This window comes from Arabidopsis lyrata, assembly GCF_000004255.2.
Source record: "Arabidopsis lyrata subsp. lyrata unplaced genomic scaffold ARALYscaffold_6, whole genome shotgun sequence".
NCBI classification, from domain to species: domain Eukaryota; kingdom Viridiplantae; phylum Streptophyta; class Magnoliopsida; order Brassicales; family Brassicaceae; genus Arabidopsis; species Arabidopsis lyrata.
Genome location: NW_003302550.1, coordinates 10,100,867 through 10,127,819, shown reverse-complemented (window position 1 = coordinate 10,127,819; position 26,953 = coordinate 10,100,867). Strand labels below are relative to the sequence as shown.

Genomic DNA, 26,953 nt, shown 5'->3' with positions numbered 1-26,953 from the left:
CTTACACAGACCCACTCAAGCCTTTGGTAATAATTTGTGAAATTAAATGTTTTATACCAAGATTTATTATATATGAAGACTTATATGACCATTTTCCTTTAATTTTTACTTAGATGCTATGGGAGTTATCTCTGCTGTTTCCACCATAGGAAGGTTTCCATATGTGTGTCGCAGAGGAGAAACAGACTATGAATCTCGCTATGTCTGCTTCAAAATTAAAAATAATGTGTAAGTTTAGTTTACCCTCTATGACAGAATTTCAATGGTTGTTCTTAAATTACTTTAAGAAATTGGATTGACTGTTCTTTTTGTTTGGAAATTAAACTTTTAATCTAGGGGGGAGACAATAAAATGCGTAGCTGTGGGAAAGTGGTGTGAGTTCTTTGTGAACACTTGGTCTCAGAAAATAAGCGGAATAAACTACAACTATGATAAGATTGTTGCAGTATTGCGTTTCTGGAGAATAACTTCTTACTGTGGTTGGTTCTTATTATAGTTTTATGAACTGACTTTACAATTTTATTAGTTACATTGACTGAATCTTTTTTTTTTCCTATAGGAAACAATGTTTTAATGAGTGAATATGGCTGTTCACGTCTATACATTGATCCAATCTTTTATGAACTTGACATTCCAAGTTATCTGTAAGTTGAAAATTCTCTTATAATTGGCTTATATTTTGGTTGAGATTCATAGCCTAGGTAAACATAAAGCATATGTTTTTTTGCAGGCGATCATTCGACGATGGATCAAGTGACGAAGAGGATGTGATGATGGAGATGGTTGATGAGAACTAACATGTGAAGGAAGGAGTGATTGGATTTGCAAGGTTACTTCAGTTTCTCTTAGTTTATGTTGTTTTTTTTTTTAAATTTTCAGAGGGGATGAACTCTGTTCTACAGAGATTAACTCTGTCTTTTTAAAAATTTCCTTTTGGTATGAAAAACTCCTTTTGTAATCGACTTGAACTAATGTCTACTCTATTTGTTTCTTTTGCATTTAATCTCTATTTTACTCTATTTCCATATTAAGTTTTAGTAGCAGCCAACCTAAATTTAAGAGTTGTTTTCTAACAACTATATTGTAATCATAAATGTTAAGCTAAGCTATATATCTAACTATTATATATTGTATATAATTAGTTAGCATTGCCATTGATATAAATTTTCGTATCATAATGTTTCGAGAATATACCTTATGTAATTGGTTTAAGATCCTAAATCATCAGTCAATCTTGATTGCATGATTTCTTTCCTTAATCTGCGCATATAGTAACAATAGTTAGCTTTTAAATATATGATTCTCATCATATTATTACTTATGAAATATAATCTTTCTAATCTATGTCATTACACATATCTTGATCCTATGCAATAGTAATAATCGTATGAACAACTTATCTTTCTAAATCATCTTCTTTTGGCAACATCATCATCTATGTTATTATCTGAAATCAATTTAAGAACGACATGATGTTAATATATTTCAGGAAACAAAATCGATTGTTCAAATCTATATACAAACCAATTTTGAAATCTTTACAATCATGGCTCTGAAGATTTATGTAGATAGATTTAATTACTTTGTTAAATTCCAAAAATACAGTAAAATTACTTTGTAAAATTTATTGGGTTTTAAACTTACTCAGAAGCTTGGGTTCTTCACAGTCATCTCCCAATGAATCTATTCAAACAGAGAATTGCACAAACTGGAAATCAAATCGACGAATTGGAAAAAATAAAAAGTTCTCTAAAATTGAATCAATCAAAAGCTTACCTGTTTCTATAATTCGGAATCAGTGGTAGAAACTTGATAAAAGCAACGATAAAGCTCGATCTAAGCAGTATTACGTTTTCTATTTTCAGATCGAAGATTAGCATGAAATTTTTCTGGGTTTGTTGTTTCATCTCTTTTCATCTCACCGACAATGATTGTTGGGTTGAGAATTATTTGTCCAAAAAAAAAAAAAAAAAAAAAAAACAGCGATATATCAAATGGATTAGCGAAATATTTAGGCCCAATTGACAGGTCTATAGCTTTTTATTGGATCACAGATGTATTAACGGAATCGAAAATGGGCCAATAGATTTTTATGTGGCCCAAACATAAAACTTAATTATAGATATATCAAATTACAAACACAAATTACATAAAATATTTATACATAAATTCAAAATTTAAAACCAATTTAACACAAAACAAATTCCTTTAGGAAATTTATTTTAAACATTGGAAAATTGAAAAAACATTTATATTTCAAAAATTACTCTATCTATTTTATTATCTGATACCAAAATGTTTTTTTTTATATAAAATTCACATATTTACATACAACAAAAACACATATTTATTGACAACATCTCTTATGCAACACAATAATTTTATTTCACCAAACAAATCATTTTATAGTTTAAGAAATAAAAATATACAATATAAATCAAAATAATAATTTGGTTTCACAAATATTACAACCAATTTTGCAACTTTCTCAATAATTCAACAAAACCAAACCAAGATATCCAATCATTCACCAATCAAAATTATATAATTCTTACTAATTATTCTTTCCAATCTTTTTAGCCAATCAAACAAAAAACCCCGTACATACGTTATACAACACTATATGTTAAACCCGTTTTCACTATATGTTATACAACAAATATTCAACCCGCATATTTTAAAATATAAAAGCCCGCACGTATGTGCGGGTCCGGACCTAGTTGTATGATAAATTATGAGTATTATGATAAATTTTGAGTTTTAATATGTTTAATTGGAATAAAAATATGTTTATATGTTTAAAAATTAAAATTAAAATAGGTTTATATGTTACACCCTAACCATATGATCCTAGAAAAAACATCAAATAATCCCACATGAAACAACAACAAGATGAAATAAGTATTCCTCTTACACTTTATAACAAGCACAAAACATGAAGGTTAAGACCTATCTTTGGGATCTAGTTATATAAGTCAATGTTGTATGGAATTGAATCCATGTTGATTGGTGCACTAGGACCCGAGTAGTAAGGTTTATGTTGAACTCCAGAAGTCATGTGAGGTGGAGCCATACGGTTCAGGTTTGTTCCAAAAGTTGAGAGCATTGGTCCAACCATTGGTTGGCTTATGGTGGACGTTCCATACATAGGAATATTGGCTGATGGTTGCAAAGCGGCTTGTGTGTTCCATGTGGTGGATGCACCATATGTAGGATGGTTTCGTGATGGTTGTGAAATGGCTTGAGTAGCTTGTGTATTCCATATGTTGGGTCTGTCATATATAGGAAGGTTTAGTGATTGTTGCAAAGTGGTTTGATTGGCTTGAGTGTTGGAAGTAGTAGCACCATTGATGTTTCTGTTTTGCCATGTGATTGGTTTTTGTTTTTCCACAACGGTGATGTCATGAATGCTTGGCCTCTTTTTTTTCTTATCTTTTGAGTTGATATGTGCAAAGTATTTTTGAGCATGACTTGCAACCTGAGTTGATGTTCTTGTCACCACGCAGTGGCGAGAAATGCTACGCCAATCACCTTTTCCATATTTTTTCAAACCAAGCAAAAATTGTCTATTCGCGTATAAAAAAAAACGAAACACAAAAATTACTAGCAAAGAAATACGTATGCCACAATTTTATTATCAAAACAAAATAAACACAAAACCATATATAAAATATTAAAGACAAGTGAATTTAGTCGAAACCTGTGTTCAATTGAAGTCCAAGGAATCCCCTTTCGTCGTTTTTGCTTTAGTTTTGATTTACCTTTGTGCTTAAACTCGCATTTACGATTGTTGCCACCTTCCAATATGCTTCTTTCTTTATCACTAGCATCCTGATTTGGTTCTTCTGAAAATTCATAATCAGGAAGAGGTATACATCCAGATTCAATCAACATAACATCACGAGCTAAAATATTGTAATGCTCTATAACTTGTTCTAAAGTTTTTCCAGGAACAACTGTTGCAATTTTTTTCCAACGAATCTCTGTTTTATCGTTATAAATTGCAAGGGCTCTCTCGAAAGCAATATCATCATCCTTGTTCCAAGATGAACCAACACTTGTTTTCTGTGCCAAAGCCATTTTCCAAAAGTTTAGACCAAAAACTATCCGACCAATGAAAAACAAGACCAAACTATTGACTTGAAATCGTAAATTTTGTTTTACAAACCCACAAACTAGTATTGATAGACTAGTAAGAACCCAAACTTTGTTTATTCTAAAGAACTCTATATGATATTTCAAGATCTATTGAACGTAAGATGGAAAAGGATCAAAACACCAATTCTATAGTATATATAGATAAATCCACTTTTTTTTTTCTCTCCAAATATGGTGCTTATACAATGTACCATGCGACAGGTGGTAAACAATATCAATTGTCTCTTTTATGTTTGCAAAATAATATATAGAAATAAATCTTTTTTTTCTTTGCAGCACATAGAAATAAATCTATATATCAAATTTTCCATTTTATAGTATTAAAAATATAATTTTGCTGGTGTCAAGCAACAATTGTGCAAATCCAACACATTTAAGTCATTATGAGGCAAAATTTAACTTTTAATACATTGCCTATATATCTTAAATAAAACTTACGATTCCATGACACTTTGATGTAGAATATACGCCTAGTCTAGCCAGACAAGAATTTTAAGAAAATTTTAATACATTGGCCTATATATTTAACTTTTAAGTTAAGGAAAATTTTATCCGTTAGAGGCAAAATCTAACTTTTAATACGTACAATGGCCTATATATCTTATATAAATCAATTAAATTTTGGTCAATAGTGAATTTAAATAACTAAACACATATGTGGTCTCTACATTTTTTCTTAAATGTGTCTTACTTGATTCAATTATTTGTTTCTCTTTAGAAAAATATGGTTTTTTAACTTATGATGTGGAATATTCTTTACAGTTGCTAGCACTCAATCTTATAATTACTGTGTTTTATAATATAAAGTATATAACACATGTTTTTAAAAATGTAGAGACCGCAATTATTATAATCAATTAGTAAAACTAAATATATTCATAATTTATTTTCTCTGTGTAAATGAATATGTTTAGAATAATCTTGTTGTGATCTCTCTTCAAACACGTACTCAAAGCTGACGATGGTGGCCAAGAAGGACACACATTCTCGCTTATATTTCTGACAATCCCGAGTCCACAGACGGCCCACTTGAGAAGTCAACTTTGAACTTATTAATGGGCTAAACTCGGCCCATATAAACCCAGAAAAGAAATGTAAGAAGAAGTAAAATTTGTTTTTTTTTTAATAGAGAAGTAAAAAGTTACTAATAAAAAAATTAAGAATTGTGGAAGCCCCTTTGGCCCATTGGTTGACCAAAGGTTGATTAATGCTTCTACACTAAGAGGTCTGGGGTTCGAGTCCCAGATATTGCGATTTATTAACAAATTTGCAGATTAATGGAGGCAAGTGTGCAGGAGATCTCCAGCGATGTACAATTATAGCCGTGCGCCAGGATTCTACGCAGAGAAGGAAGGGTCGCTAGGTCGTGGATCATTGAAGGTATTCATCAAAATCATGAAGAAGGAAGTGTAGTCTGTCGTGGATCTACTAAGGGTCGGCAGAAATTGTCAGTTGTAGAATCGTCTATGTAACAGTTCTCATAATTTGCAATTAATAATAAATTTAGACGGCAAAAAAAAAAAAAAAAAAATTAAGAATATTAGAGATTTGATAAATTTAACAAAATATAGAAGTCTACGAAAAGAAACCGAAGCGGCTAGAGCTAAACTAAGCCGATTCCTTTTGGGTTTCGTCGTGATTCGATCTTAGCATGTCAATTTGAAAACCCTAGTTTTGATCTCTCTCGATTTCAAATCCTACTGCAAATTTCAAGGTTTGTCTCTTTCCCTCCTCCTCCTTAGATCTGGCTCTAAATTGATTTTTCTCAATAGGGTTAAGGTTTTCTAGGTAATCTCTTGTTCTAATGCGCGATTACGATGCTAGAAACTAGGAAATTTCTTAGCTTTTTGTTTAATTGAACCGTTTTGAGGTTTCGATTTGGTCTTAGTCTGTAATTGTGAACGTTGTGCAGAAATCAAGGAACTTTAGACGATTTGAAGACGAACTAGGTTTTGGTTTTGAGATGTCGAGCTTTCGTGTGGGAGGAAAGGTAGTGGAGAAGGTTGATTTATGTAGGAAGAAACAGTTGGTGTGGCGCTTGGACGTTTGGCCTTTTGCCATTCTGTATACAGTATGGTTGACTACGATCGTTCCTAGCATAGACTTCACTGATGCTTGCATTGCGCTTGGTGCTCTTTCTGCTTTTCACATCCTAGTCTTGCTTTTCACTGCGTGGTCGGTGGATTTCAAGTGTTTTGTCCAGTTTAGCAAGGTAACCGGGCAGTGTCCAATGGCTGTTAACACCGATTGTTTTTTAATAGATGGATCTTGAGTTACAGGTATTCATTGGCCCTGTGCCTGTGTATTGAATTAACAGGTTAACAGTATCGACCAGGCAGATGCATGTAAAGTTACCCCAGCCAAATTTTCAGGTTCTAAAGAAGTTGTTCCTCTTCATTTTCGTAGCCAAGTAAGTTCATTCAATCTTTTCTTGTTTAATAGTTAAGTTGTCACTAAATAGTCTCCATGAATGGTTCGGCCTTTTAAAGTGGTAGATTTCTGTTTTCTGTGTTTCTAGTTGGTTCTCAGTGTATTTCTCTGTTAACAAACCGATACTTTGTCTCTGCCATTTCTCTCGGCGTAAACTTTAATGAATTTAAGCCTATACTACTTGAATCCTCTTTGGCCTGGAAATGCTTGATTTTATCGTACTTCTCATGTTTCTAACAGTTTAAGTCTTTTGCTGTTTGCAGATGACAGGTTCGGCAGCCTCGGAAGACCTGGAAGAAATTTTCTTTGACTTCAGGAAACAGCGTTTTATATACTCAAAAGAGTTGGGAGCCTTTTCCAAGCTTCCATACCCCACAAAAGAAACATTTGGTCATTATTTGAAATGTACTGGTCATGGTACAGAAGCTAAAGTTGCCACTGCCACAGAGAAGTGGGGAAGGAATGTGTAAGTCGCGTTGTAATTTTCCTCTACATTTATCTATAACTTGTTCACTGTAACGTTGATAATTGATTTTTTTTATTGGCTATAATTCTTTTTTATCGTCTCTTATTTTGTGCGTTCTGTTTTTCTTTTAATATACCCAACCGACCTCTATTAAAACATATCGCCTGGTGAATATCCAAAGTTTTGTTTGTTCTTTTTTCTGGTTTGATACCTTGTCTCTGTGCCTTGCAGATTTGATTATCCACAACCTACATTCCAGAAGCTAATGAAAGAAAACTGCATGGAACCCTTTTTTGTATTTCAGGTGTTGTTTACTTGATAATGCATGTATCTAAGAGCTCTTTTTATAGTTATTGTGGCTTTAAGTATTATTGTGCTTCTTCCTCATTTTGCAGGTTTTCTGTGTGGGTCTTTGGTGCTTGGATGAATTCTGGTACTACAGTGTGTTCACACTATTCATGCTTTTCATGTTCGAGTCAACAATGGCAAAAAGCCGCTTGAAGACATTAACCGACCTAAGACGTGTTAGGGTGGACAGTCAGACCGTGATGGTGTATCGATCCGGAAGGTATGCAATTGAATAACACCAAAGTTTACCTTAAAGGTCGTTTTTGTATTACTGCTCTGTCTAAATAAGTCAAATTTTAGGTGGGTGAGGCTCTTAGGTACAGATCTGCTTCCAGGAGATGTTGTGTCCATTGGGCGACCGTCAACTCACACTGGAGGAGAGGATAAGACAGTACCAGCGGACATGCTTTTACTGGTAGGAAGTGCTATTGTAAATGAAGCCATTTTGACAGGCGAGTCAACTCCCCAATGGAAGGTACTTTTTTTTTCATTAACGTCATCTTTGTTTGTTATATGGCTTCTCTCTGAAGTTCCGCTCTCTGGACTTCGGTATTTGAAGAGTTCTGAATTATAACATTGCATATAACTTGGTTTTTGTCATCTTACTGGCCATTCTTATTATTGCATCAACTGCTTCTCTCACAATATGTGTAATAGGTTCTAGTGTCTTTGTTTGACACTAAAAATCATCAGGATTAACTAGTGAGCACTACTTAGTTCATCATATGGATCTTGCTTAGCCCTTACATTATAAGGTCCATACGTGTAGTGACCTATGTTTCACTGAGATTATATGATGTCTATTATAGGTTCCCATTGTTGGCCAAGGATCTGATGAAAAATTATCGATCAAAAGGGATAAGAATCATGTTTTATTTGGCGGGACCAAGATCTTGCAACATTCACCTGACAAGGTATTTCTGTCTCAGCAATATCAACCATTTCCTTTTTCCGTGCTTTCTCCAAATCTGTGTTTCCATACTAATAAATGTTTGGGGTCAGTCCTTCTCGCTGAAAACCCCTGATGGTGGCTGTCTAGCTGTTGTTCTCCGAACTGGATTTGAGACGAGCCAAGGAAAACTAATGAGGACAATTTTATTTTCTACAGAAAGGGTTAGAGATCTTTCCTTTATTTGTTGTATCATTTCAGCATGCTTGATAATTTTGATTGTTCTGATCTATTTGGTAAAAAATTAGGTTACTGCAAACAGCTGGGAGAGTGGTCTGTTCATATTATTTCTAGTGGTATTTGCTGTGATAGCTGCAGGCTATGTTCTTGTAAAGGTACACCAATACTTTTTTCAGGTTCTTATTCAAATAAATATGTTTATCTATAATAGTGTTGATGAAACTCCTTTGCAGGGTCTCGAGGATCCTACAAGGAGCAAATATAAGCTTTTGTTAGGCTGTTCACTTATCATCACCTCAGTGATCCCGCCGGAATTGCCTATGGAATTATCCATTGCTGTCAATACGTCATTAATTGCTCTTGCTCGACGTGGGATATTTTGTACAGAGCCTTTTAGGATCCCTTTTGCCGGGAAGGTATTATCTATTTTGCTTCATTTGGCTATTTGTTGGTCTTAAGTACTCTAGATGTTGAGCCTGCGGCAGTCTCAAAGGAATTAGTATTTGTTCTTGATTGTACTTCGGTCTTACTAGTGTCATACTTTCCTTTTGACAGGTTGATTTGTGTTGTTTCGATAAGACTGGTACACTCACGTCAGATGACATGGTAAGGCAATTGAAAGTTCAGGGTATATGGTTCCTTGCTTTTGCTTATGATAAATTCATTAACGTTGCTGCTACATAGGAGTTCCGAGGAGTTGGGGGCTTGTCTAATTCTGAAGAAGCAGACACTGATATGAGCAAGGTTCCTGTACGCACACTGGAAATTTTGGCTTCTTGTCATGCCTTGGTCTTTGTAGACAACAAGCTGGTATGAGCAACACAATTTCTTTTCCTTTTGGCGTAGGAAAACTCAATTTTCTGGTATCAGTTTTACTGTTGTTCCTGTTCTTGGGCTGTGAGAAACTCCATTATTGTGACTCTTTTGATCTATGCACACATGTTTTCCTATATTTCCGATATGAATCCCATGTAGTACACTTCTTTCTTCAAAGTTTGAAATGAATCTTAATGTAAGAGTCCGCATGTGATACATGATAAATGATACATGTACTAATATTCATCTTTGTGAAACCGCTTGTGTTTTGCTTTTGCACCACGACTCATCATTAAAAAATCCGTCATGTCCTTACAGGTTGGTGATCCTCTTGAGAAGGCTGCACTTAAAGGAATTGACTGGAGTTACAAAGCTGATGAAAAGGCCTTGCCTAGAAGGTGATTATTTGATATTTTATTTATCTCTTATCCTATTGTTCTGATTCTGTCTATTTTGCTATTTTTATTAATTATTTGTTTGAAGAGCGTTCTGCACACATATGAAGAAGCTATTTCTTATTGTTATGTGTTATCTGCTACAGAGGAAATGGCAACTCGGTGCAGATTATGCAGAGATACCATTTTGCTTCGCATCTGAAGAGAATGTCTGTTATCGTTCGTATTCAGGAGGAATATTTGGTGTTTGTGAAGGTCTGCTTAATAGATCATACTTGTACAATAAATATTTATCAGTAACTCCCAAATGTTGGATGCTTATATTTTGACTTATTTTTCAGGGTGCGCCAGAGACAATCCAAGAGAGGCTTGTGGATGTGCCAGCACAATATATCGAAACATATAAGAGATACACACGCCAAGGATCTCGGGTTCTAGCCCTTGCGTATAAACGACTTCCTGATATGATGGTAGTTACACATGCTCTCATGCACTCCTTGGAAAACTTGATTAATGTCATTTTACCAAGAAACCTGTCAGTAATTGACAATATAATTTATAGTATTCAAAAAAATTGACAATAGAATTTCACTGCTCATCTGTTGAGGTCTGTTTGTGAATCTGTATTGTACAACCTAAATTTATGTCAGAAGTCTAAGCTCCTTAAGTTAGCTATCTGCTTTTGTAGTTGTTATGCCTCTTGATTTTTTCATTTTGTAGTTAACAATATAAACAGCCAGCATCATGTTGTTCTTGATTATGCAAGCTTCTGCCCACATGCCTCTAAGTTGTACTTAACACTATCCTATATAATGATAACCAGGTCAGTGAAGCTAGGGACATGGACAGAGATGCTGTTGAGAGTGACCTTACTTTTGCTGGATTTGCAGTAATGACATAATGCTCTATGCAGCTTTATTTTCTTCATATGTATGGTAATCGATGGTCTGGTATCAACATTGGTTTGTAATGGTTTAGTCATGCATCACAGGTCTTCAACTGCCCCATTAGACCAGATTCAGCCCCCGTTCTCTTGGAGTTGAAGAATTCATCCCATGATTTGGTAATGCATACTGTGTATCTTGTAATGCGCACACATAGATTATTGGACCTCCTATCACTACCAGTGGTTCATTCAGTTCCTTTTCTACTCAGTACAAAATTATCCGTAAAGCAGCTTTCTCATTATTCCATTATAGAATTTTAACTGACTGTAGGTATAGGCATATATATATTTAGGGTTCTTTGATTTCTGCTTTAAGTCTTCATGTCTTGTTTTGCAGGATACTCATTCAAACTTATATTATTAAATACCCATGATCAAATACTCATTCAATATCATGATTCCAGGTGATGATAACAGGTGATCAAGCTTTGACAGCTTGTCATGTTGCAGGTCAAGTGCATATTGTCTCAAACCCAGTTTTAATTCTTGGTCGATCAGGGACTGATAACGAATACAAATGGATGTCACCTGATGAGAAGGAGATCATACCCTACAGGTGCATTCATATTTTTAACCCAGTTACTCTAGAATTAAAGCAAATTTATGTTCTCATGTTGTATAATCTTAGGTAGTCACATGATACCAGCAGTATTTGTTTTCACAATAATCTCTCTTTCTCCATGCTGCCGTTTTAAGCTTTTTATCTGTCATTGAAGTGTGCGCCTCTTGGTGTGGTGTTTTAACTTTGACTTACAATATTTAGCTCTATATGTAATGATTGCTCAAGTGGAAAAGATCGGACTCTTAAGATGGTTTCTTTCATTCTCCTGCTTCTGACTGAGAAAGGATGACCTGGTTTTTGTTTTCAGTGAAAAAGATATCGAAACCCTTGCAGAGACCCACGATTTATGCATTGGAGGTGACAGCATTGAAATGCTACAGGCTACATCTGCTGTTTTGCGAGTCATTCCGTTTGTTAAGGTATATACACCTTGTAATCTTTATCATGTGGTTTAGTATTTCTTAGTAACCTATAAATAATAGAGTCTGAAGCATTATATATTTTTCTTATCAGGTTTTTGCAAGAGTTGCTCCACAGCAGAAGGAGCTGATCTTAACCACCTTCAAAGCGGTAGGCAGAGGGACTCTGATGTGTGGGGATGGGACAAATGATGTTGGAGCATTGAAGCAGGTAGGGCTTATAAGACTTTCATATGCCATGCAAATGATGCCTTCGCTTTTTTTTAATAATTTCTTTTGATTTTTATTTTTTTTTCTAATATTGAAGGCCCATGTTGGAGTTGCCTTACTGAATACTATACCTCCCTCGTCTCCATCGGATTCGTCTAAAGATGACAAGTCAAAGTCAAAAAAGTCCAAACTGCCATTAGAACCAGCAAGCAAAACTATAATTCAGAATGGGGAAGGATCATCAAAAGGAAAGATTCCGCCCCAAAACCGTCACTTAACTGCTGCGGAGTTGCAAAGACAAAAGTTGAAGAAGATGATGGATGAACTAAACAGTGATGAAGGTGATGGCCGGTCAGCTCCCCTGGTCAAACTTGGGGATGCATCAATGGCATCCCCCTTCACAGCTAAACATGCTTCGGTTGCCCCAGTGACAGACATAATCCGACAGGGTCGTAGTACACTTGTGACGACTCTTCAGATGTTCAAAATTCTCGGTCTGAACTGTCTCGCCACAGCTTATGTCCTAAGTGTTATGTACTTAGATGGTGTAAAGCTCGGTGATGTCCAGGCTACAATCAGCGGAGTATTAACAGCTGCGTTTTTCCTCTTCATTTCTCATGCCCGACCGCTTCAAACCCTCTCTGCAGAACGACCCCACCCGAGTGTCTTCTCCTTGTACCTCTTCCTCTCTCTGCTAGGACAGTTTGCTGTTCACTTGACCTTCTTGATCTACTCTGTGAAGGAAGCTGAGAAACACATGCCCGAGGAATGCATTGAACCAGATGCAAGTTTCCATCCTAATCTGGTGAACACAGTGTCGTACATGGTGAGCATGATGCTACAGGTTGCAACATTTGCTGTGAACTACATGGGACATCCCTTTAACCAGAGTATCAGAGAAAACAAACCGTTCTTCTACGCACTGATTGCTGGAGCAGGGTTCTTCACCGTCATCGCCTCTGATCTCTTTAGAGACCTGAACGATTCGCTGAAGTTAGTTCCATTACCTCAAGGTCTGAGGGATAAGCTTCTCCTCTGGGCCTCACTTATGTTCATCATCTGCTACTCGTGGGAGCGGTTACTCAGGTGGGCTTTCCCCGGTAAGATCTCTTCTTGGAAACATAAGCAAAGAGCTGTCACTGCAAATCTGGAGAAGAAGAAGAAAGTTTGAAGAGAAACCAAACAGGTTAGGTTGAGGTAATAATCATCAATCCATACATTTTTTAGTCGAGAAAGATGTTTGTTTTTGGGGATCTTGTTTTGCAGAAAGCTTCCAAAAAAAAAAAAAACATGAGCATTTTTCCCATAGGTCTCCTCTGATGGTTAGACATTTTGTCTCGTTACCTTATTTTGTCACTCTCTAAGAACCACATTTTCCATATCCTTACACTAAATCTAAGGGTTTTCATTATTAGTCTCTGTAATTGTTTCTTTGTTTTACTTTCTTTGTATAATTAATTATAGAACTCTTAATATAACGCGTATCCGTGCATAGAGCAGAAGACGACAAACAAAAGTAAATTCCATCTTCACCAAAAACGTAGTAAATAATCTTCTGTGATAAGGTCCACAGTAGATTTGATGAGATTGACCACGCGTCAGTATAACATTGGTTTCTACAACTGTTAATTCATGCGAGTTTAAAAAATAAAAAAACTTTAGGAAAAAAATACCAATAACGGCAAAATTGAAAAGGGGGAAGAAGGGAAGAATTTAGGGATTTTGGCGGCTTTAGGGCTCTCTCTCAGTCTCTCTACTTGCGCTGCTTTTTCCATTTCCCTCTCTGCTCTCTGGCCTTCGTCTTGTCTTCTTCTTCTTCTCTATCTCGATTCTACGGTGTCGCTCTGATCCCTAAATTTCTAGGTTTTACCTCTTCCTGTTTCCAATTTCAATCGCGATCCGTGCTTTTTCGATGCTGTGATAAAGAGTTACGCCGTCGTCTCTCAGTGATTTTCGGGTGTGTTAAAAAATGTCGCCTCCTCTCCGAGAAAAAACCCTAGCCGCGATCTATAATCTGTTGAGTTTTTTTTTTTTTTCTTTTTTCCTTAATTTCTTCAATCATTTCTAGTTTCTAGGTGATTCTCGAGCTAAAATTTTGACTCTTTGTTTTTGTTGTCGCGTGAAATTTTCTACAGAAACAGAAACCGCCGGAGGCGTTCTGACAAGAAGATTTGTCGGAAGGAGCTGAATGATTCTGCTGTGGCTGCTGGTTCGGTGGTTATCAAGCACGAAGCTGAAGATACTCCTGGAGAAGAAAAAGAAGAAGAAGGTAACACCTCTGGAAACAACGCCCTTGTTGAAGTCAAGTTAGAGAAGGAAGAAGAACTTGGGCTTCTCGTAACCTGTGGAATCCACAAACGAAAACGACTCTCTCGTGGAGGAAGATCTCGAAGATATTCAGACTCCAGCTTCGAGGAGAAGCCGCTTATTATCCTTCCCAGAAACAAGCAGCCGAGAGTATTAACCACTCGATGGAACAATGAAAGGTAGTAAAACGACCAAACCCCTTTAGTTTCATGTCTTGATTTCATGTTTCTGTATGAAGAGACTAGTTTTTTTTTTTTTTTTTTTATGCAGGATTAAGTTTGCCGAGCAAACATTAGCGGATGTTTTGAAGGAGAAAGGTGCTACTTTGGAAACACCTGTTACGCGACAACTATTAAGAGTCATTGCTCGAAGCAAGATAGGTGATACTGGGCTCTTGGATCATTGCTTGAAGCACATGGATGGCAAAGTAACACCAGGTGGTGCTGATCGGTTTAGGAGGTGTTACAATACTGATGGATGCATGCAGTATTGGCTAGAGAGTGCTGACCTTGTCAAGATTAAACTTGAATCCGGTATTCCTGATCCTACTTGGGTTCCCCCATCTTGGTGGAAGGTTCAAACTGCATCACATGATCCATCTGCGGTTTCGTCGAAGCTTCTTATGGGAGAGATTGAGCAAATGAAGAGGTAATATTGCTTGCAACATTCTGAGGTTCGATTATTTGCTTTCCTTGAAATGTGTGCTTGGAATCTCATTTCTTTTGTGGTAAGCAGTGATATCAAAGAGCTCGCATCAAAGCAAAAGTTACCAGATCATGCTGAAGCAAATGAGGTGACTTTGTGATCTTTTTTTTTCTGTTGGAGGAATGTGTTAAGATAAGCATATTAGAGATTCAAAACTTTTTTTGTTTGCATTTCTCCCTAGAAACTATGCAAGGATCTTATGAGTTGGAGGGTAAACACTGATAAGCAAATCGTGGAGATCTCGAAATCGTTGACGTCAACTCAGGTCGATACTATGAGCAAGTTGAAATTATTTGTTTAAAGCTTCTTGAATAGGGATGATTTTAACCTGATAAAGCTTTTGTCTACCATATCTCACTTATTCACAGGTCATGTTCAAGGATTTGATTTCGTGGAAAGATAAAGTAGATCAGCAGTTGGGGGTTATTTCAAACACGCTGAACAATCTGCAGCCAAATGGTAGCACGTCATTCAGTCCAGCTCCTGAAAATTGGGAAAATTTATTGAGGAATGCCAATATGGATGATTTTACGGAGTGGGATGACCTTATTGATGGTCTACCAGAGGCTGTCAGGCCGGAAACCTACGCACTTCCAACAAATCCTTGCAAAAGCTCTTTCCAAGACCATACCTTGGTTGAGGAACAGTCATTGGTCAACATCGATATGCAAATGACAGACAGGTTAGAGCAGTTGTTTGTTTGTTTTGGTCCAAGAGTAGGGTTTTATGGTTTATTATTGTCTAATATATTGTTTCTCTATTTAGCTGCATGACTAGAGGTGAATCCAGAAGCTCCAGTCAGGACAAAGCTGAAATGACTCCGGGTTCTTCGATTACTGCAGGTCCAAAATCAGATATTGACGACCCAACTATCCAGACTCAGGTGAGTTTGTCAAACATATTAGAAGCATTGGTCTGGTGTTTCAGTTAAACTGGATGGTCAATTTTGGAAAACCCTCTAGCCTCAAGATCAATCTTGATCAGCACATATTGTCACAGCCTTTGCTTCATTCACTACCACTCATTACATCATCTGATATGCATCAGATGTTCACGGCAATTTTTCCAAAGCTTCACATTACCTTTACTTAATGTTAAAGAATCAATATCTGAGAAATATACTTGTACAGGAAACCTTGAAGGAGTTGGTGACTTGGAAAGCCAAAGCGGAGCAGCAGCTAACGGAATTGACAAACGCTGTCCTTGCTCTTAAGGGACAGAATCAACCCAACTGGCGTTACCCGTGAAGACTAGGCACAGATTGATCAATGATTTCGCTTTAACTAGTCGATTCCGCCTGCATAGAATCCCTTAGAGACATGTACAGGGTTTCTGATAAAACTAAACAAAAAAAAAACAAAGAGAGACTAGAGATCGGTAGCATCTGAAAAGGTTAGGAACAGGTAGGACTTAAGTAAGTCATATAGAAGAAGTTTGAAGTGAAATTTGAAGGTAGAGATGATGCTTTAAATGGTAATTGTTTTGCTGTATATTCTCTCTCGGATGACTCTTATTCAACAATGAAGCTTGCTTTTGAGTAATCTGTCTTCTTTATCCCTGTTTTGCGTTCTTACAATCTTTTGCTATATGATTAAGTTGATGTCATATTACCCACCTCCCTTGCTTCAACTCCCACACATGGCTACATCTTCTACAAGAGAAACATTGAAGGAGTTGGTGACTTGGAAAGCCAAAGCAGAACAGCAGCTAACGGAAATATCAAACACTGTCTTCGGTCTTTAGGGACAGTAATTCCGCTCTAGCTAATCGATTAACATACAAAGAATCCTTTTAGAGGCATGTATAGAGATTTTTTGTTGTAAAACTTAACTAGAAAACTAAGGTTGTAGTGGTTTTGCCAAACGCTGTTATATTGAAATAAGCATAGGTATTAAGTTAACCCAACATTACCCAAATACACGAAATCATTGTTGGTTTTTAGGTTTAGCCACTTGAACCTTTTACTGCTCATTAATCTCTCGTACTTGTTCATTACAACATATTTATGAAACCCATCATTATTGGGCTTGAACTACCAACGATGGCCCAAAAACTTCTTCAACGACGGGTCTTGTTTCTTCTCCCTTTCTCTTCACCGCCATCAATTGATTTTCTTTCACAAGCTCGAAAGGGAAGGTTTCAGTTTTAGGGTTCGTAGGGATTCACTTTAATCAACCGAAGAGAATTGACATCGAAATCCCGATAGATAGAATTCGAGGGTAGGAATCGCAAAGGTACGTTAATAGAGTCGATGGTTTTGATTGCCGTAATTGATTTGGAAGTAAAAGAGCAAAGCTTTGTATATGATTTTCCTAGGGGTTTTATCAACTATCTCTAAAAAGTTTTCATCTTTGTGAATTCCGTTTTTAGAGATCATTGCTAGATGCATTGACTGTTGATATTTCTTCTTAGATTTTTCCTGCTAGGGTTTAAGATCAAGAAATACCCTGAATTGCTTTCTATGGCTACTTGTTCATTCTGTGTTGCTCTTGAGCCGATACAAAATTTTGCATTATCTGTTCTTGTACAGTTGGATTTGTGAGAAGCATTTATCTGTTACCGTGCTTTCGAGTTTGTGAAAAATATTTTTTACATTACTAACTTCTTTTTGGTTTGCTGCAGTAGGGTGATCCGGCTTATTAGAAGAAGAAAGAAATGGAGGGTTTTGTCGATCACTACATTGTTCTAGGTTTACCCTCTGGAGAGGAAGCTCTCAAGCTTACCGACAAGGAGATTGCAAAAGCATACAAGTTGAAAGCTTTGGACTTGCATCCTGACAAACGCCCAGATGATCCTCATGCTCATGACAAATTTCAGAGGCTTAAGACATCTTATGAGGTTCTCAAAGACGAGAAAGCCCGCAAGCTGTTTGATGATCTTCTTAGAATCCAGCGTGAGAAACAGCATAAGAAATCGCAAGTAGATTCCAAGAGGCGTAAGATGATGTCAGATCTCGAGCAAAGGGAGCGTTCTGCTTTTTCTCCTCATCCTGCAGCTAGAGCTTATGATGAAGAAGAGAGAATCGCAAGGAAGTTGAAGGAGGAGATAGAGAGGATACGTGCAAGACATGCGAAGAAGAAAAGTGGTTTCGAAACTCCAGAGAGTGGTGTAGATGAAAAGAGAAAAGAAGATAGAAGCGGTACTGGAGCTAGTGTTCAACTCGATAAAGACAGAATGTTGAAGGTTTCTTGGGAAAAAATTGGTGAAGGGTATACAGCAGGAAGGCTCAGACAAGTGTTTTCAGAGTTTGGTGAGGTTGAAGATGTTGTTATTAGGAGTACTAAGAAGAAATGCTCTGCTCTTATTGTAATGGCTACAAAGGATGGAGCTGTGAGTATTATTACTAACTTGGGTTCTCTCTTTTTCGTTATATATCAAGAACCTTAATCGTGTATTGATTCAATTTGTTTTTGTCTTATAGGTTGCAGCGACGAGGACATTGTGTGGGGATCTTTCTAATCCATTGCTGGTTGTACCTCTTCAGAAAGCAGCCCAAAACGATTTTCTGACCGCAAAGAAATCTGCAGAAGCAGAACCGCGGAGTGACATAGTAGGTGCTGGTCTTCAAGCTTATGAAGACGCTGTCATGCAAAGACTTCGAAAGGTATTTTTCTACTCTCCTCAGATTCTTGTTGATTCTTTCGTTTGTGTTTTTTTCCGCAACAAGTCTCATATTTTACTTATCTTCAACAGGCAGCAATGGACCAGAAAAACCGAGGCGTTAAGCCAAATGATCAAGAATAAAGCCTGCTTCAAGACCAAAGCGATCAAGAATTAAGCTCCTTATACATTGTTTGTGTACATCCAATCTCATATCAATTATTGTTGTAGAATCTAAATTTCTAACTCTACCCAGAGATAAAGCTTCTTTCTACCCATGAGAGCTTCAATTTCTAGTTGTACCGTAAAGTCTTTTTCAAACTTTTTTTGTTTTGAAGAAAATTTTGGATTTGTATAATATTCTATTTTTTTTGTTTGGAATTATATCATGTGTTTGTGCATGATTTCACAAAATATCTTGTTTATTTGCTAAATTAATCACTATACCATCTCTCGTTTGTATTCTCGATGTTATTATTATATGAAAAAAGATGGCAATAGATGTTTTGAGATAGTATATGGATTTAAAATGTAATTAAGCACGTGGTTGTAAATAAAGTGGACATTGACAGAATGTCAGAAACCAAACGAGAGGCAAAGAAACCAAACTAGAATGCTGAATGCGTATGAAAGAGAATGAAATTGTCCTTTTTATTTTTTTTTCATTTTTTTTTTTCATATTGTCCTTTTTATTTTGTTTTCAAAATGATTCGAACTCTTCATATTTGCAGAAAATACATGTGGTGAAAATAGTTTTCTAATAAAGGTCATTTAGGTTGAGTTTAACAAAAAAAAAAAGTCATTTAGGTTGAGGAAAAAAAGGCTATATTTAACCTTTTTTAAAGAGCTATAGTTCCTTCGTATTTAAGTGAAGAAGACGTTTTTGCCTTTATTTAGTGCCCTAAGTACGTAGTAGATACATATCCTCACTAAGCAGAAAAAATTTAGACATAAAAAACTCTATTAACTTTTTTTTTATATTATAAATTACTTTTTGCAAAAAGTATGCATAAAGTATTAAATTAATTAAAAAAAATTCGCGACAACTTCTTTTTTAATTAGTCTATACTTTTAGATATCATATCATTTTTTTTACTAAAAGCTGAATCAACATTGTAGATTTTTAATGCATTGTACCTTGTAAAACAATTAAATTTATTTAACTTTATCAGAGTAAATGAGAAAAATAGAAAATTTGCAGTGTGGTAATAATTTATAATTTATTTATTTATCTTCCTGTAATACATGATTAATATATTTGAGTATCTGACTAAATTTATATTTTTGTACTCTAAAATCAATTAATTACTAATTAATAAATTTAACTATTAATTAACTTTTTTTCCTTCATTCAATTAAAAGCTGTACTTCCCATTTTTTTATTTTATGTGGAAAAAAATCTGAAATGGAAAGCTATTATTAGATAATCAATCATTGTCCAAAACTTGGTTTTATTTCTCTCCAAACTCTTGACTTCCCTCTCTCTCTCTTCTTCAATGCCTTCTTCAAGTCAGTTTCTTTCCTCATTCAACAGTTTCTCTTCTTCTTCCTCTGCTTAAACGAAACCCTCCAAGAAATCAAAAAGCTCTCAAGAATGGCAAACAAACCAAGAACCAGATGGGTTCTTCCTTACAAGACCAAAAACCTTGAAGACAATTACTTTCTTGGTCAAGTCCTCGGACAAGGCCAATTCGGAACCACTTTCCTCTGTACCCATAAACAGACAGGTCAAAAGCTTGCCTGCAAATCCATACCCAAAAGGAAACTCATTTGCCAAGAAGATTACGACGACGTTTTGAGGGAGATCCAGATAATGCATCACTTGTCTGAATACCCCAACGTTGTCCGTATAGAAAGTGCCTATGAGGACACCAAAAGCGTGCATCTTGTGATGGAGCTCTGTGAAGGTGGTGAGTTGTTTGATAGAATTGTGAAGAGAGGTCATTACAGTGAGAGAGAAGCTGCTAAGCTTATCAAGACCATTGTTGGGGTCGTTGAGGCTTGTCACTCTCTTGGTGTTGTTCATAGAGATCTTAAGCCTGAGAATTTCTTGTTTGTTTCTTGTGATGAAGATGCTTCTCTTAAATCTACCGACTTTGGCCTCTCTGTTTTCTGCAAACCAGGTTCGAATTTGTTCTTATTTTTCTCTAATTTTGTTCCATGATTGTGTTGATGATGTTTATGAATATCTATTTCGTTACTTGATGATTTAGTTTCTTCATTTTATTGAATATGATAAATGTGATTTAGCTTAGCAAAATCTATTAGTATTAGTTTTAAAGAGCACACCGACCACTTGCTTAAGACCCCATCTTTCAAATGCTGTGACTGCGAGTTTGTTTGTGTGTGTGTTTTAGTTGAATTAGTTTTATATGGAGTTTTGTTATTGGGCACACAAATCTTTGTCTTTCAGGTGAAGCATTATCGGAACTTGTTGGTAGTGCCTACTATGTGGCACCTGAGGTTTTACATAAGCATTATGGCCCTGAATGTGACGTATGGAGCGCTGGAGTTATCCTCTACATTCTCTTATGTGGTTTTCCTCCTTTCTGGGCTGGTAGATTTCCAATGCCTTATTTCTTTATAAATGTTTCGTTTCCGTCAACTGCTTACTCTCTCTCGGTGTCTTACTTTGTATCCAGAGAGTGAAATAGGCATCTTCAGAAAGATTTTACAGGGAAAGCTGGAGTTTGAGATCAATCCTTGGCCTACCATTTCAGAGAGTGCCAAAGATCTTATAAAGAAAATGCTCGAGAGCAATCCAAAAAAGAGGCTAACTGCTCATCAAGTGTTGTGTAAGTTGTCGTGGCCACGCAAGAGTAGATGAGGTTTTCTTGTATGCTGATTCAAATGTTCTTCTGTCAGGTCACCCGTGGATTGTGGATGATAAGGTTGCTCCAGATAAACCTTTGGACTGCGCAGTAGTGTCCCGCCTGAAAAAGTTCTCTGCGATGAACAAACTTAAGAAGATGGCTTTGCGGGTGATTGCAGAGAGACTATCTGAGGAAGAAATCGGTGGGCTCAAAGAACTGTTCAAAATGATAGACACAGATAAAAGCGGGACTATCACATTTGAAGAGTTAAAAGATAGTATGAGACGTGTTGGGTCAGAGCTTATGGAATCAGAGATCCAAGAACTCTTGCGTGCGGTAAACTAACTACTCCTTTCTTATCAAATTTCACGTTTAGTATCTTGTTGTGGCTGAAAATAGTATCCAATATCAGCTTCTGCTTCTCATTGTGTGTGTGTGTGTGTGTGTTAGGCTGACGTTGATGAAAGTGGAACAATTGACTACGGAGAGTTCTTAGCTGCAACAATCCACTTGAACAAGCTGGAGAGAGAGGAGAATCTAGTAGCTGCGTTCTCTTTCTTTGACAAAGATGCAAGTGGTTACATCACTATCGACGAGCTTCAACAGGCCTGGAAGGAGTTTGGTATAAAAGATTCAAATCTTGATGAAATGATCAAGGACATTGATCAAGACAATGTGAGTAGTAACACAAATGATCTTCACTGTTTCTTTGATGAAAGAGTTTTAGAAGAATGTTTATGGTAGTTGCTTTTTTTTTGGTTTTGCATTTGTAGGATGGACAAATAGACTATGGAGAATTTGTGGCAATGATGAGGAAAGGAAATGGCAACGGAGGGATTGGTCGGAGAACTATGAGGAACACTCTCAACTTTGGAACTGTTCTTCCTGATGACTCAATGAATGTCTAAATTACTGATTTTAGTGAAAATAATTTAGAGACTTATGTAGCAAACATTTCATATGATAGAACTTGTTTCTGCTTAATATAATTCTGCTTTTAACAAGTTTTAGTAATTGGAATTATAAGCTCTTATAACAATTGGTAGATTTTTCCCATGGATTTTAATTTTACCATATCTCAGAGCTAAAATGTTTTTTTTTTTCTTTCAAAAAAATCCAAAGGCGTTATTTTATAATGTGTCTTGAAAGTTGACATTAAACTTGTAACAAAACAACTAAAGTGAAAACAAAAATAAATTAAGAAACTATAACTGAACTGTTGTAAAATTGGTTTAGAAAGTGAGACCACCAAAAAAAAAAGGAAGAAGAGAAGAGATTAGTTTGTTTTCTTGTCTTCTTCTTCTTTCTCAGTGATCAACTTCTTCTCTGCAGTTTCATCCTCACCTCCAAAACCGAACTCGTTAACACGTGTTTTGTCCACAGGGTAAACCCACCTTTGGTATAAGTATATCAAGAATATCACATCTGAAACACACACAGAAAGATCCATTATATAAGACTGTTTCTGAAATCTGAACCCAAGTAGAGAGGAATTTGATATATTTTACTCACCATCTCGGAATACAGAAAGACGATGTAGAATCGGCATTTTGATGACAAAGGCAAAAAGATCGTCGATAATGGTGTTGAGGAACTTGTAAGTCATCTGTCTCCATGGTAAATGTGCCACTGATTTTAGCTTATAGTTGATGAATAGCTGAGGACACATCATGATGAAACCTGCACAAAACAAAACCCCAAACTCAAAACAGTTTCACAATGACAGATTCTCAACAGTTTTTTCTTTGAGGATGGTGAAGGCTATTACCGAACATGTAGACACAGCTTGTTAGTGAAGACAGGATCCAAGAATACCAGCTCTTGTGGCGTTCATACGCAAGAGAATATATGGATAAGCCAACGACAAGGAGGAGGAGCACATAGGATAAGAATTTGATGGCAATGTCATCATACTCCTTGGTTTTATTGCTTGCATAGGACTCACGATCGTGGAACCTCAATCTTGGAAACATTCCACTTCGATCAACCTGTTAAGTTTAAATGTTTAACGAGGTCTATATGCAAAGCAACAACATCAGAAATGAATATGTAGAAAATGTAAGTACCTCTATGCGCATGGCTTTCCCTATTTTCCAGAACTCAATGCAGACACCGACTCCGGAACTAGCCAGTATCATCCATGAAGTGTCGTTGTCAAGCAGGTAGAGGAAGATGACAAACTGACAGATAAAATTCAGTACAACAGACTTTGCAGACAGTCCTTCCATTGATTTGTTTTTGTTCCAGAATTGGATATCTGCAGGGTATGTCAGAAATAAGTAAATTTCAACAATCTTTCCTACAATGGTTAGGAAAGATTTCGGTCTTACTTACCATTTTTGAATGCCAGGAAGTCGAACACTGAATGAAGCATCGAAACAAACATCGTGATGCCCAAAAGATAGGGATTTCCTTCCAAAAACACCCTCTGAAATAAATAAATTATACAACATAAGAATATTTACAATCAGCTCCAGGGAGAACACAAGAGCCGTGTAAAGAAAAGAATCAATAGCGTCTCTCCACCTACCAGTTTCAAAAGTTAATAGAACATCATAAGTTTATGGATAGAAGATGGTGATTGACTATAGAAAAACCATATTTACCTTTAGTTCGTCAGATTCACCGTCAAGCATGCTTCCATAGCTACGCTGCATCTGGAAAGACTGATCGACTTGCTGAAACAGTTGCCACTTCATCATGCTTATGGGGCTTATTTCCAGATTAAGTGGTAGTTCTGAGACTGTCTCATTGACTGGAATGAACTTGTCCCTTAGCAGCCAAAACTCATTGAAGTAAATTGTAGGATAGTAATTTCCTGTGGTAGGTTCTACCAGTAAGTCTGCAAATCTAAAGTTAAGTACAGCATATAACAAATTGGGCAAGTAGACAATCACAAAGCCAAAATGAAAACCCTTCTAATTCCCATTCCACCAATCAAAAGAAAATCAAATAATGAAAAACAAGATTCTATTTTGCACCTTATACACAGAAGCAAAGTCAGAGACATGACACTACTTTTGACCATTCAAGGACCCAAGAACTTATTGATGCAACCTTTTTAAAAAAGTAAGTTTGACCCAGCTTATGCTAAAAAAGGCATGCAGCAGTCACATGTATAGTGCCTTCAAATGTTACAGAAAACATACGCAGGGAGAGTTGTGTAAGAATCCAAATAATTAATAGGCAGTTCATCCTTTTGTCAAAAGAAATTGAAGGATACGAGGAGCAATGTTTGGTGGTACACCATTCTGTGAATAGCTGTCATGAAAGTGAAAGCAGATATTAGTTTACCAGTATGGAGTCATATTAAATTCAATATTGACAGACAGTCAAAGAGAAAAGCAGGCATGCAATGCCATCAAGTACTACTTGTTTAGATTAATAATATTTTTTATGAAGGAAGTCAATGCGCCTCCCTTGCGATTGCTTAAGGTTATACCCATTGTTATACCCATTGTTGCTAAGTTTGATTAAGTGCCTATACTTTTCAAGACTCAACTATATATTTTTAACAAAAGTAGAAATATATACATCAACGTAGAAAGTGAATCTCGAACCATCATGATTATATCTTTCTTCTTATTTTAGTCTTCATTGAGTGATTTTATACTACACAAAATAAAAGAACCAACTTACCGAGTAAAATCATCAACCAGGTTAATTGTGACATTAGGTTTCCAGAGGGATATCCATTCCACAGGGACCTCTTCCTTGGGATCGGATTTCTTATCTCCAACTTTCTGCGAAGTGCGGTTGGCGTTAGCTCATTACACATCTATTGAACTGATTAGAGTTCAGAGACAATAACATAACTATATGCAAAGTTTCCTACAGCCATACCTCAACTTCAGGTTCGGATTCATCAGAGTCTTTGGGACTTCCCAAGAGACTCTTCTTCTTATTTTTCTTTTGCTTTGGAAAGTAAGTCGCCACAGCTGAAATAGAGAAAAAACCAGTCCAAATCAGCTATTACAGAAACCTAATGATCAATTGTTGTCCAAAAAAGAGTTTCTTTTGTCTGAAACAAAAGTCTTACCATGTGTCCGGCTAAAACTATTAAGAGGTTGATATTCAGGATCATTAGGGTCTATGGGAAATCCAGACCGAGCAAAAAAGACATGCGCGTACAGACTTCCATTATTCTGTAGTGTCTGCAAACAAAAACAACATTGTAACTCAATGATGCTGCTTATACTAAGGTAAAATCGGAGGAAGAAATATGAAAGAAACGAAAATATATCAAACAGTTAAGCAAGTGGTTTTATACCTCAGATGGATAATACGTCAGTGACTTGGTCCTAATACTCTCTGGTGTCCATACAGCATAAGGTATATTGGTCTCATGCCAATAAAGCGCACGATCATTGCCAAAGTCATTGAACTTGTCATGCTCTGAGAGATAAAACCACATATCCTGCAGAAAAAAAACCATTGGGTTGAATTTAGATTCATGAACAAAAACAAATCTTGAAACCCTAATCCTCTAATCAAACAGTAACCCAACACTAGTCATACACAACTCTAAAGCAGCCAGGAAAAACATGTTTACAGAATTATACACGATTTAATCCAATTGTAGAAGAAGTATGAATATGAATCGAAGTTCATTCATCATCTACACAAAAAGTTTTACCAATGATTCGCCCTTGTGGAAGAGATTGGTCATGAGCTGAGACGGAGCAGAAGGATCCATAGGTTTCTGTTTAGGTGAAAAGAACTTGGAAGCAAAATACCAAAAGACGGCGATTCTAACGATTCCGGAAATCGTGGAACCAAATCCACGCTGCTGCTGCGGTTGAGCACCATCGGCGCCAGCCGCTTCAGCCACCGCCGCCGTTTGTCCTGCCGGCGGGGCCATAGTTCACGAATCGAGAAGGAGGATTGGTTTTCGATACGGCGGATTCAAAAGCAGCTGAGATGTGATTGAGTTCGCTCAAGGAGATTGAGATTTGTAAAAAAGCAGAGTTCTATAGAGAGATATTTATGGGATTCCTTATTTATTTTATTTTATTTTTTTGTATATAAAAAATCTGAAAGAAGATTTGAATAAACAAAAGATTGATGACGATGCTCTTCCAATGCAATTCAAGTAGAAGTGTTTTATGACACCACCACGTCTCTTTAGACTAAAGGATAATTTTCATGTAAAGACCTCTATAGTTTAGATATTTACTATTACTGCCCAAACCTTTAGAAATTAAATTTTGACCCAAAGTAGACATAGTCGCTGCCTCGCTGTTGCCACTTTGCGAGTTTGTGGTTTGGTTTGACTGATTTTAGTAATGTGTTCATAAGAAGAAGTAACAAAAAAAGCAAATGATACAGGAAACTTAGAGAACACTCAAAGGAAATACGTTTATTGATAATCGGAACGATGTTCATAAAACATCGAACCGCTTCTCATCTGTTTAAGCTCCGGCGAGGAACTTCAACACGGCTGAGGAAGATCACACCGATTACAACTAGAGAAAATGAAAGTTCTAGAGATTTCTTAATCAAACAAATGAGCACGCAGGCCCGTTATAAAGAGAAAGCAACAAGGAAGAAGATTCCCTGCGTAACAAATTCACACGTGCTAGCAATCACCTCCCTCCACGTGCTATCCCAAGTTGCACAATCTTCCTTCATTAATCCACCTTCACGTGT

The 26,953-nt window shown here is 36.4% G+C and overlaps 6 protein-coding genes and 2 long non-coding RNA genes across 10 annotated transcripts; 5 read left to right on the top strand and 3 right to left on the bottom strand.

The window, feature by feature from the left end:
• Positions 1 to 458: 458 nt before the first annotated feature.
• On the top strand, positions 459 to 787 carry LOC110227795. The gene is made up of 3 exons (XR_002331463.1): positions 459 to 479; positions 560 to 644; positions 731 to 787. It is a non-coding gene; the product is annotated as an uncharacterized LOC110227795 (long non-coding RNA).
• Positions 788 to 1,176: 389 nt separating this feature from the next.
• Positions 1,177 to 1,963, bottom strand: LOC110227794. The gene is made up of 3 exons (XR_002331462.1): positions 1,777 to 1,963; positions 1,645 to 1,708; positions 1,177 to 1,447 (listed from the first exon to the last, which is right to left on the bottom strand). It is a non-coding gene; the product is annotated as an uncharacterized LOC110227794 (long non-coding RNA).
• An 838-nt stretch (positions 1,964 to 2,801) lies between these two features.
• On the bottom strand, positions 2,802 to 4,423 carry LOC9310210 (transcription factor SRM1). The gene is made up of 2 exons (XM_002872019.2): positions 3,701 to 4,423; positions 2,802 to 3,566 (listed from the first exon to the last, which is right to left on the bottom strand). The coding sequence occupies exons 1-2, from the start codon at positions 4,078 to 4,080 to the stop codon at positions 2,963 to 2,965; spliced, it is 984 nt and encodes a 327-aa protein (XP_002872065.1). The 5' UTR covers positions 4,081 to 4,423; the 3' UTR covers positions 2,802 to 2,962.
• A 1,303-nt stretch (positions 4,424 to 5,726) lies between these two features.
• On the top strand, positions 5,727 to 13,303 carry LOC9310209 (probable manganese-transporting ATPase PDR2). Its single transcript, XM_021020590.1, has 22 exons — positions 5,727 to 5,872; positions 6,071 to 6,370; positions 6,476 to 6,568; positions 6,852 to 7,054; positions 7,286 to 7,358; positions 7,450 to 7,622; positions 7,703 to 7,877; positions 8,212 to 8,316; positions 8,405 to 8,515; positions 8,600 to 8,686; positions 8,765 to 8,947; positions 9,087 to 9,137; positions 9,216 to 9,341; positions 9,666 to 9,745; positions 9,889 to 9,997; positions 10,084 to 10,212; positions 10,566 to 10,631; positions 10,734 to 10,805; positions 11,093 to 11,244; positions 11,558 to 11,669; positions 11,764 to 11,880; positions 11,977 to 13,303. Exons 2-22 carry the CDS (start codon positions 6,122 to 6,124, stop codon positions 13,048 to 13,050), a joined length of 3,540 nt encoding a protein of 1,179 aa, XP_020876249.1. The 5' UTR covers positions 5,727 to 5,872; positions 6,071 to 6,121; the 3' UTR covers positions 13,051 to 13,303.
• A 266-nt stretch (positions 13,304 to 13,569) lies between these two features.
• Positions 13,570 to 16,433, top strand: LOC9310208 (protein DYAD). The gene is made up of 8 exons (XM_021020594.1): positions 13,570 to 13,895; positions 14,015 to 14,365; positions 14,457 to 14,834; positions 14,922 to 14,979; positions 15,073 to 15,156; positions 15,260 to 15,573; positions 15,657 to 15,774; positions 16,022 to 16,433. The coding sequence occupies exons 1-8, from the start codon at positions 13,849 to 13,851 to the stop codon at positions 16,136 to 16,138; spliced, it is 1,467 nt and encodes a 488-aa protein (XP_020876253.1). The 5' UTR covers positions 13,570 to 13,848; the 3' UTR covers positions 16,139 to 16,433.
• Positions 16,434 to 16,992: 559 nt separating this feature from the next.
• Positions 16,993 to 18,905, top strand: LOC9310207 (dnaJ homolog subfamily C member 17). Of its 3 annotated transcripts, XM_002874094.2 has the most exons (5): positions 16,993 to 17,125; positions 17,514 to 18,221; positions 18,313 to 18,495; positions 18,585 to 18,634; positions 18,668 to 18,905. In XM_002874094.2, coding segments are annotated over exons 2-5 (909 nt in total). In that variant the 5' UTR covers positions 16,993 to 17,125; positions 17,514 to 17,546; the 3' UTR covers positions 18,669 to 18,905. The 3 variants fall into 3 exon arrangements, with proteins under 3 accessions (XP_002874140.1, XP_020876255.1, XP_020876254.1); XM_021020596.1 differs by having other exon boundaries at positions 17,517 to 18,221; positions 18,585 to 18,905; XM_021020595.1 differs by having other exon boundaries at positions 18,585 to 18,905.
• A 1,016-nt stretch (positions 18,906 to 19,921) lies between these two features.
• On the top strand, positions 19,922 to 22,308 carry LOC9308134 (calcium-dependent protein kinase 12). The gene is made up of 6 exons (XM_002874093.2): positions 19,922 to 20,614; positions 20,905 to 21,048; positions 21,134 to 21,286; positions 21,357 to 21,640; positions 21,755 to 21,979; positions 22,078 to 22,308. Exons 1-6 carry the CDS (start codon positions 20,086 to 20,088, stop codon positions 22,210 to 22,212), a joined length of 1,470 nt encoding a protein of 489 aa, XP_002874139.1. The 5' UTR covers positions 19,922 to 20,085; the 3' UTR covers positions 22,213 to 22,308.
• Positions 22,309 to 22,415: 107 nt separating this feature from the next.
• On the bottom strand, positions 22,416 to 26,372 carry LOC9308133 (cleft lip and palate transmembrane protein 1 homolog). Its single transcript, XM_021020593.1, has 12 exons — positions 25,941 to 26,372; positions 25,575 to 25,721; positions 25,344 to 25,458; positions 25,148 to 25,242; positions 24,944 to 25,047; positions 24,528 to 24,565; positions 23,911 to 24,146; positions 23,639 to 23,732; positions 23,371 to 23,561; positions 23,073 to 23,292; positions 22,817 to 22,984; positions 22,416 to 22,729 (listed from the first exon to the last, which is right to left on the bottom strand). The coding sequence occupies exons 1-12, from the start codon at positions 26,163 to 26,165 to the stop codon at positions 22,581 to 22,583; spliced, it is 1,782 nt and encodes a 593-aa protein (XP_020876252.1). The 5' UTR covers positions 26,166 to 26,372; the 3' UTR covers positions 22,416 to 22,580.
• Positions 26,373 to 26,953: the final 581 nt, after the last annotated feature.

What these genes read in the sequence shown, in the direction of transcription:
- LOC9310209 (XM_021020590.1), top strand. Translation starts at nt 6,122, where the DNA reads ATGTCGAGCTTTCGTGTGGGAGGAAAGGTAGTGGAGAAGGTTGATTTA. An exon ending in GAGAAGTGGGGAAGGAATGT is followed by an intron (nt 7,055 to 7,285) that starts GTAAGTCGCGTT and finishes TGTGCCTTGCAG; the next exon opens with ATTTGATTATCCACAACCTA. An exon ending in ATGTTGGAGCATTGAAGCAG is followed by an intron (nt 11,881 to 11,976) that starts GTAGGGCTTATA and finishes CTAATATTGAAG; the next exon opens with GCCCATGTTGGAGTTGCCTT.
- LOC9310207 (XM_021020596.1), top strand. Translation starts at nt 17,547, where the DNA reads ATGGAGGGTTTTGTCGATCACTACATTGTTCTAGGTTTACCCTCTGGA. An exon ending in TGGCTACAAAGGATGGAGCT is followed by an intron (nt 18,222 to 18,312) that starts GTGAGTATTATT and finishes TTTGTCTTATAG; the next exon opens with GTTGCAGCGACGAGGACATT. An exon ending in TCATGCAAAGACTTCGAAAG is followed by an intron (nt 18,496 to 18,584) that starts GTATTTTTCTAC and finishes TATCTTCAACAG; the next exon opens with GCAGCAATGGACCAGAAAAA.
- LOC9308134 (XM_002874093.2), top strand. Translation starts at nt 20,086, where the DNA reads ATGGCAAACAAACCAAGAACCAGATGGGTTCTTCCTTACAAGACCAAA. An exon ending in TCCAAGAACTCTTGCGTGCG is followed by an intron (nt 21,641 to 21,754) that starts GTAAACTAACTA and finishes TGTGTGTGTTAG; the next exon opens with GCTGACGTTGATGAAAGTGG. An exon ending in AGGACATTGATCAAGACAAT is followed by an intron (nt 21,980 to 22,077) that starts GTGAGTAGTAAC and finishes TTGCATTTGTAG; the next exon opens with GATGGACAAATAGACTATGG.
- LOC9308133 (XM_021020593.1), bottom strand. Translation starts at nt 26,165, where the DNA reads ATGGCCCCGCCGGCAGGACAAACGGCGGCGGTGGCTGAAGCGGCTGGC. An exon ending in TAGTTTTAGCCGGACACATG is followed by an intron (nt 25,243 to 25,343) that starts GTAAGACTTTTG and finishes TCTCTATTTCAG; the next exon opens with CTGTGGCGACTTACTTTCCA. An exon ending in ACCACCAAACATTGCTCCTC is followed by an intron (nt 24,147 to 24,527) that starts GTATCCTTCAAT and finishes TTAGATTTGCAG; the next exon opens with ACTTACTGGTAGAACCTACC.
- LOC9310210 (XM_002872019.2), bottom strand. Translation starts at nt 4,080, where the DNA reads ATGGCTTTGGCACAGAAAACAAGTGTTGGTTCATCTTGGAACAAGGAT. An exon ending in TGGACTTCAATTGAACACAG is followed by an intron (nt 3,567 to 3,700) that starts GTTTCGACTAAA and finishes ATACGCGAATAG; the next exon opens with ACAATTTTTGCTTGGTTTGA.
- LOC9310208 (XM_021020594.1), top strand. Translation starts at nt 13,849, where the DNA reads ATGTCGCCTCCTCTCCGAGAAAAAACCCTAGCCGCGATCTATAATCT. An exon ending in GAGATTGAGCAAATGAAGAG is followed by an intron (nt 14,835 to 14,921) that starts GTAATATTGCTT and finishes TGTGGTAAGCAG; the next exon opens with TGATATCAAAGAGCTCGCAT. An exon ending in GATATGCAAATGACAGACAG is followed by an intron (nt 15,574 to 15,656) that starts GTTAGAGCAGTT and finishes TTCTCTATTTAG; the next exon opens with CTGCATGACTAGAGGTGAAT.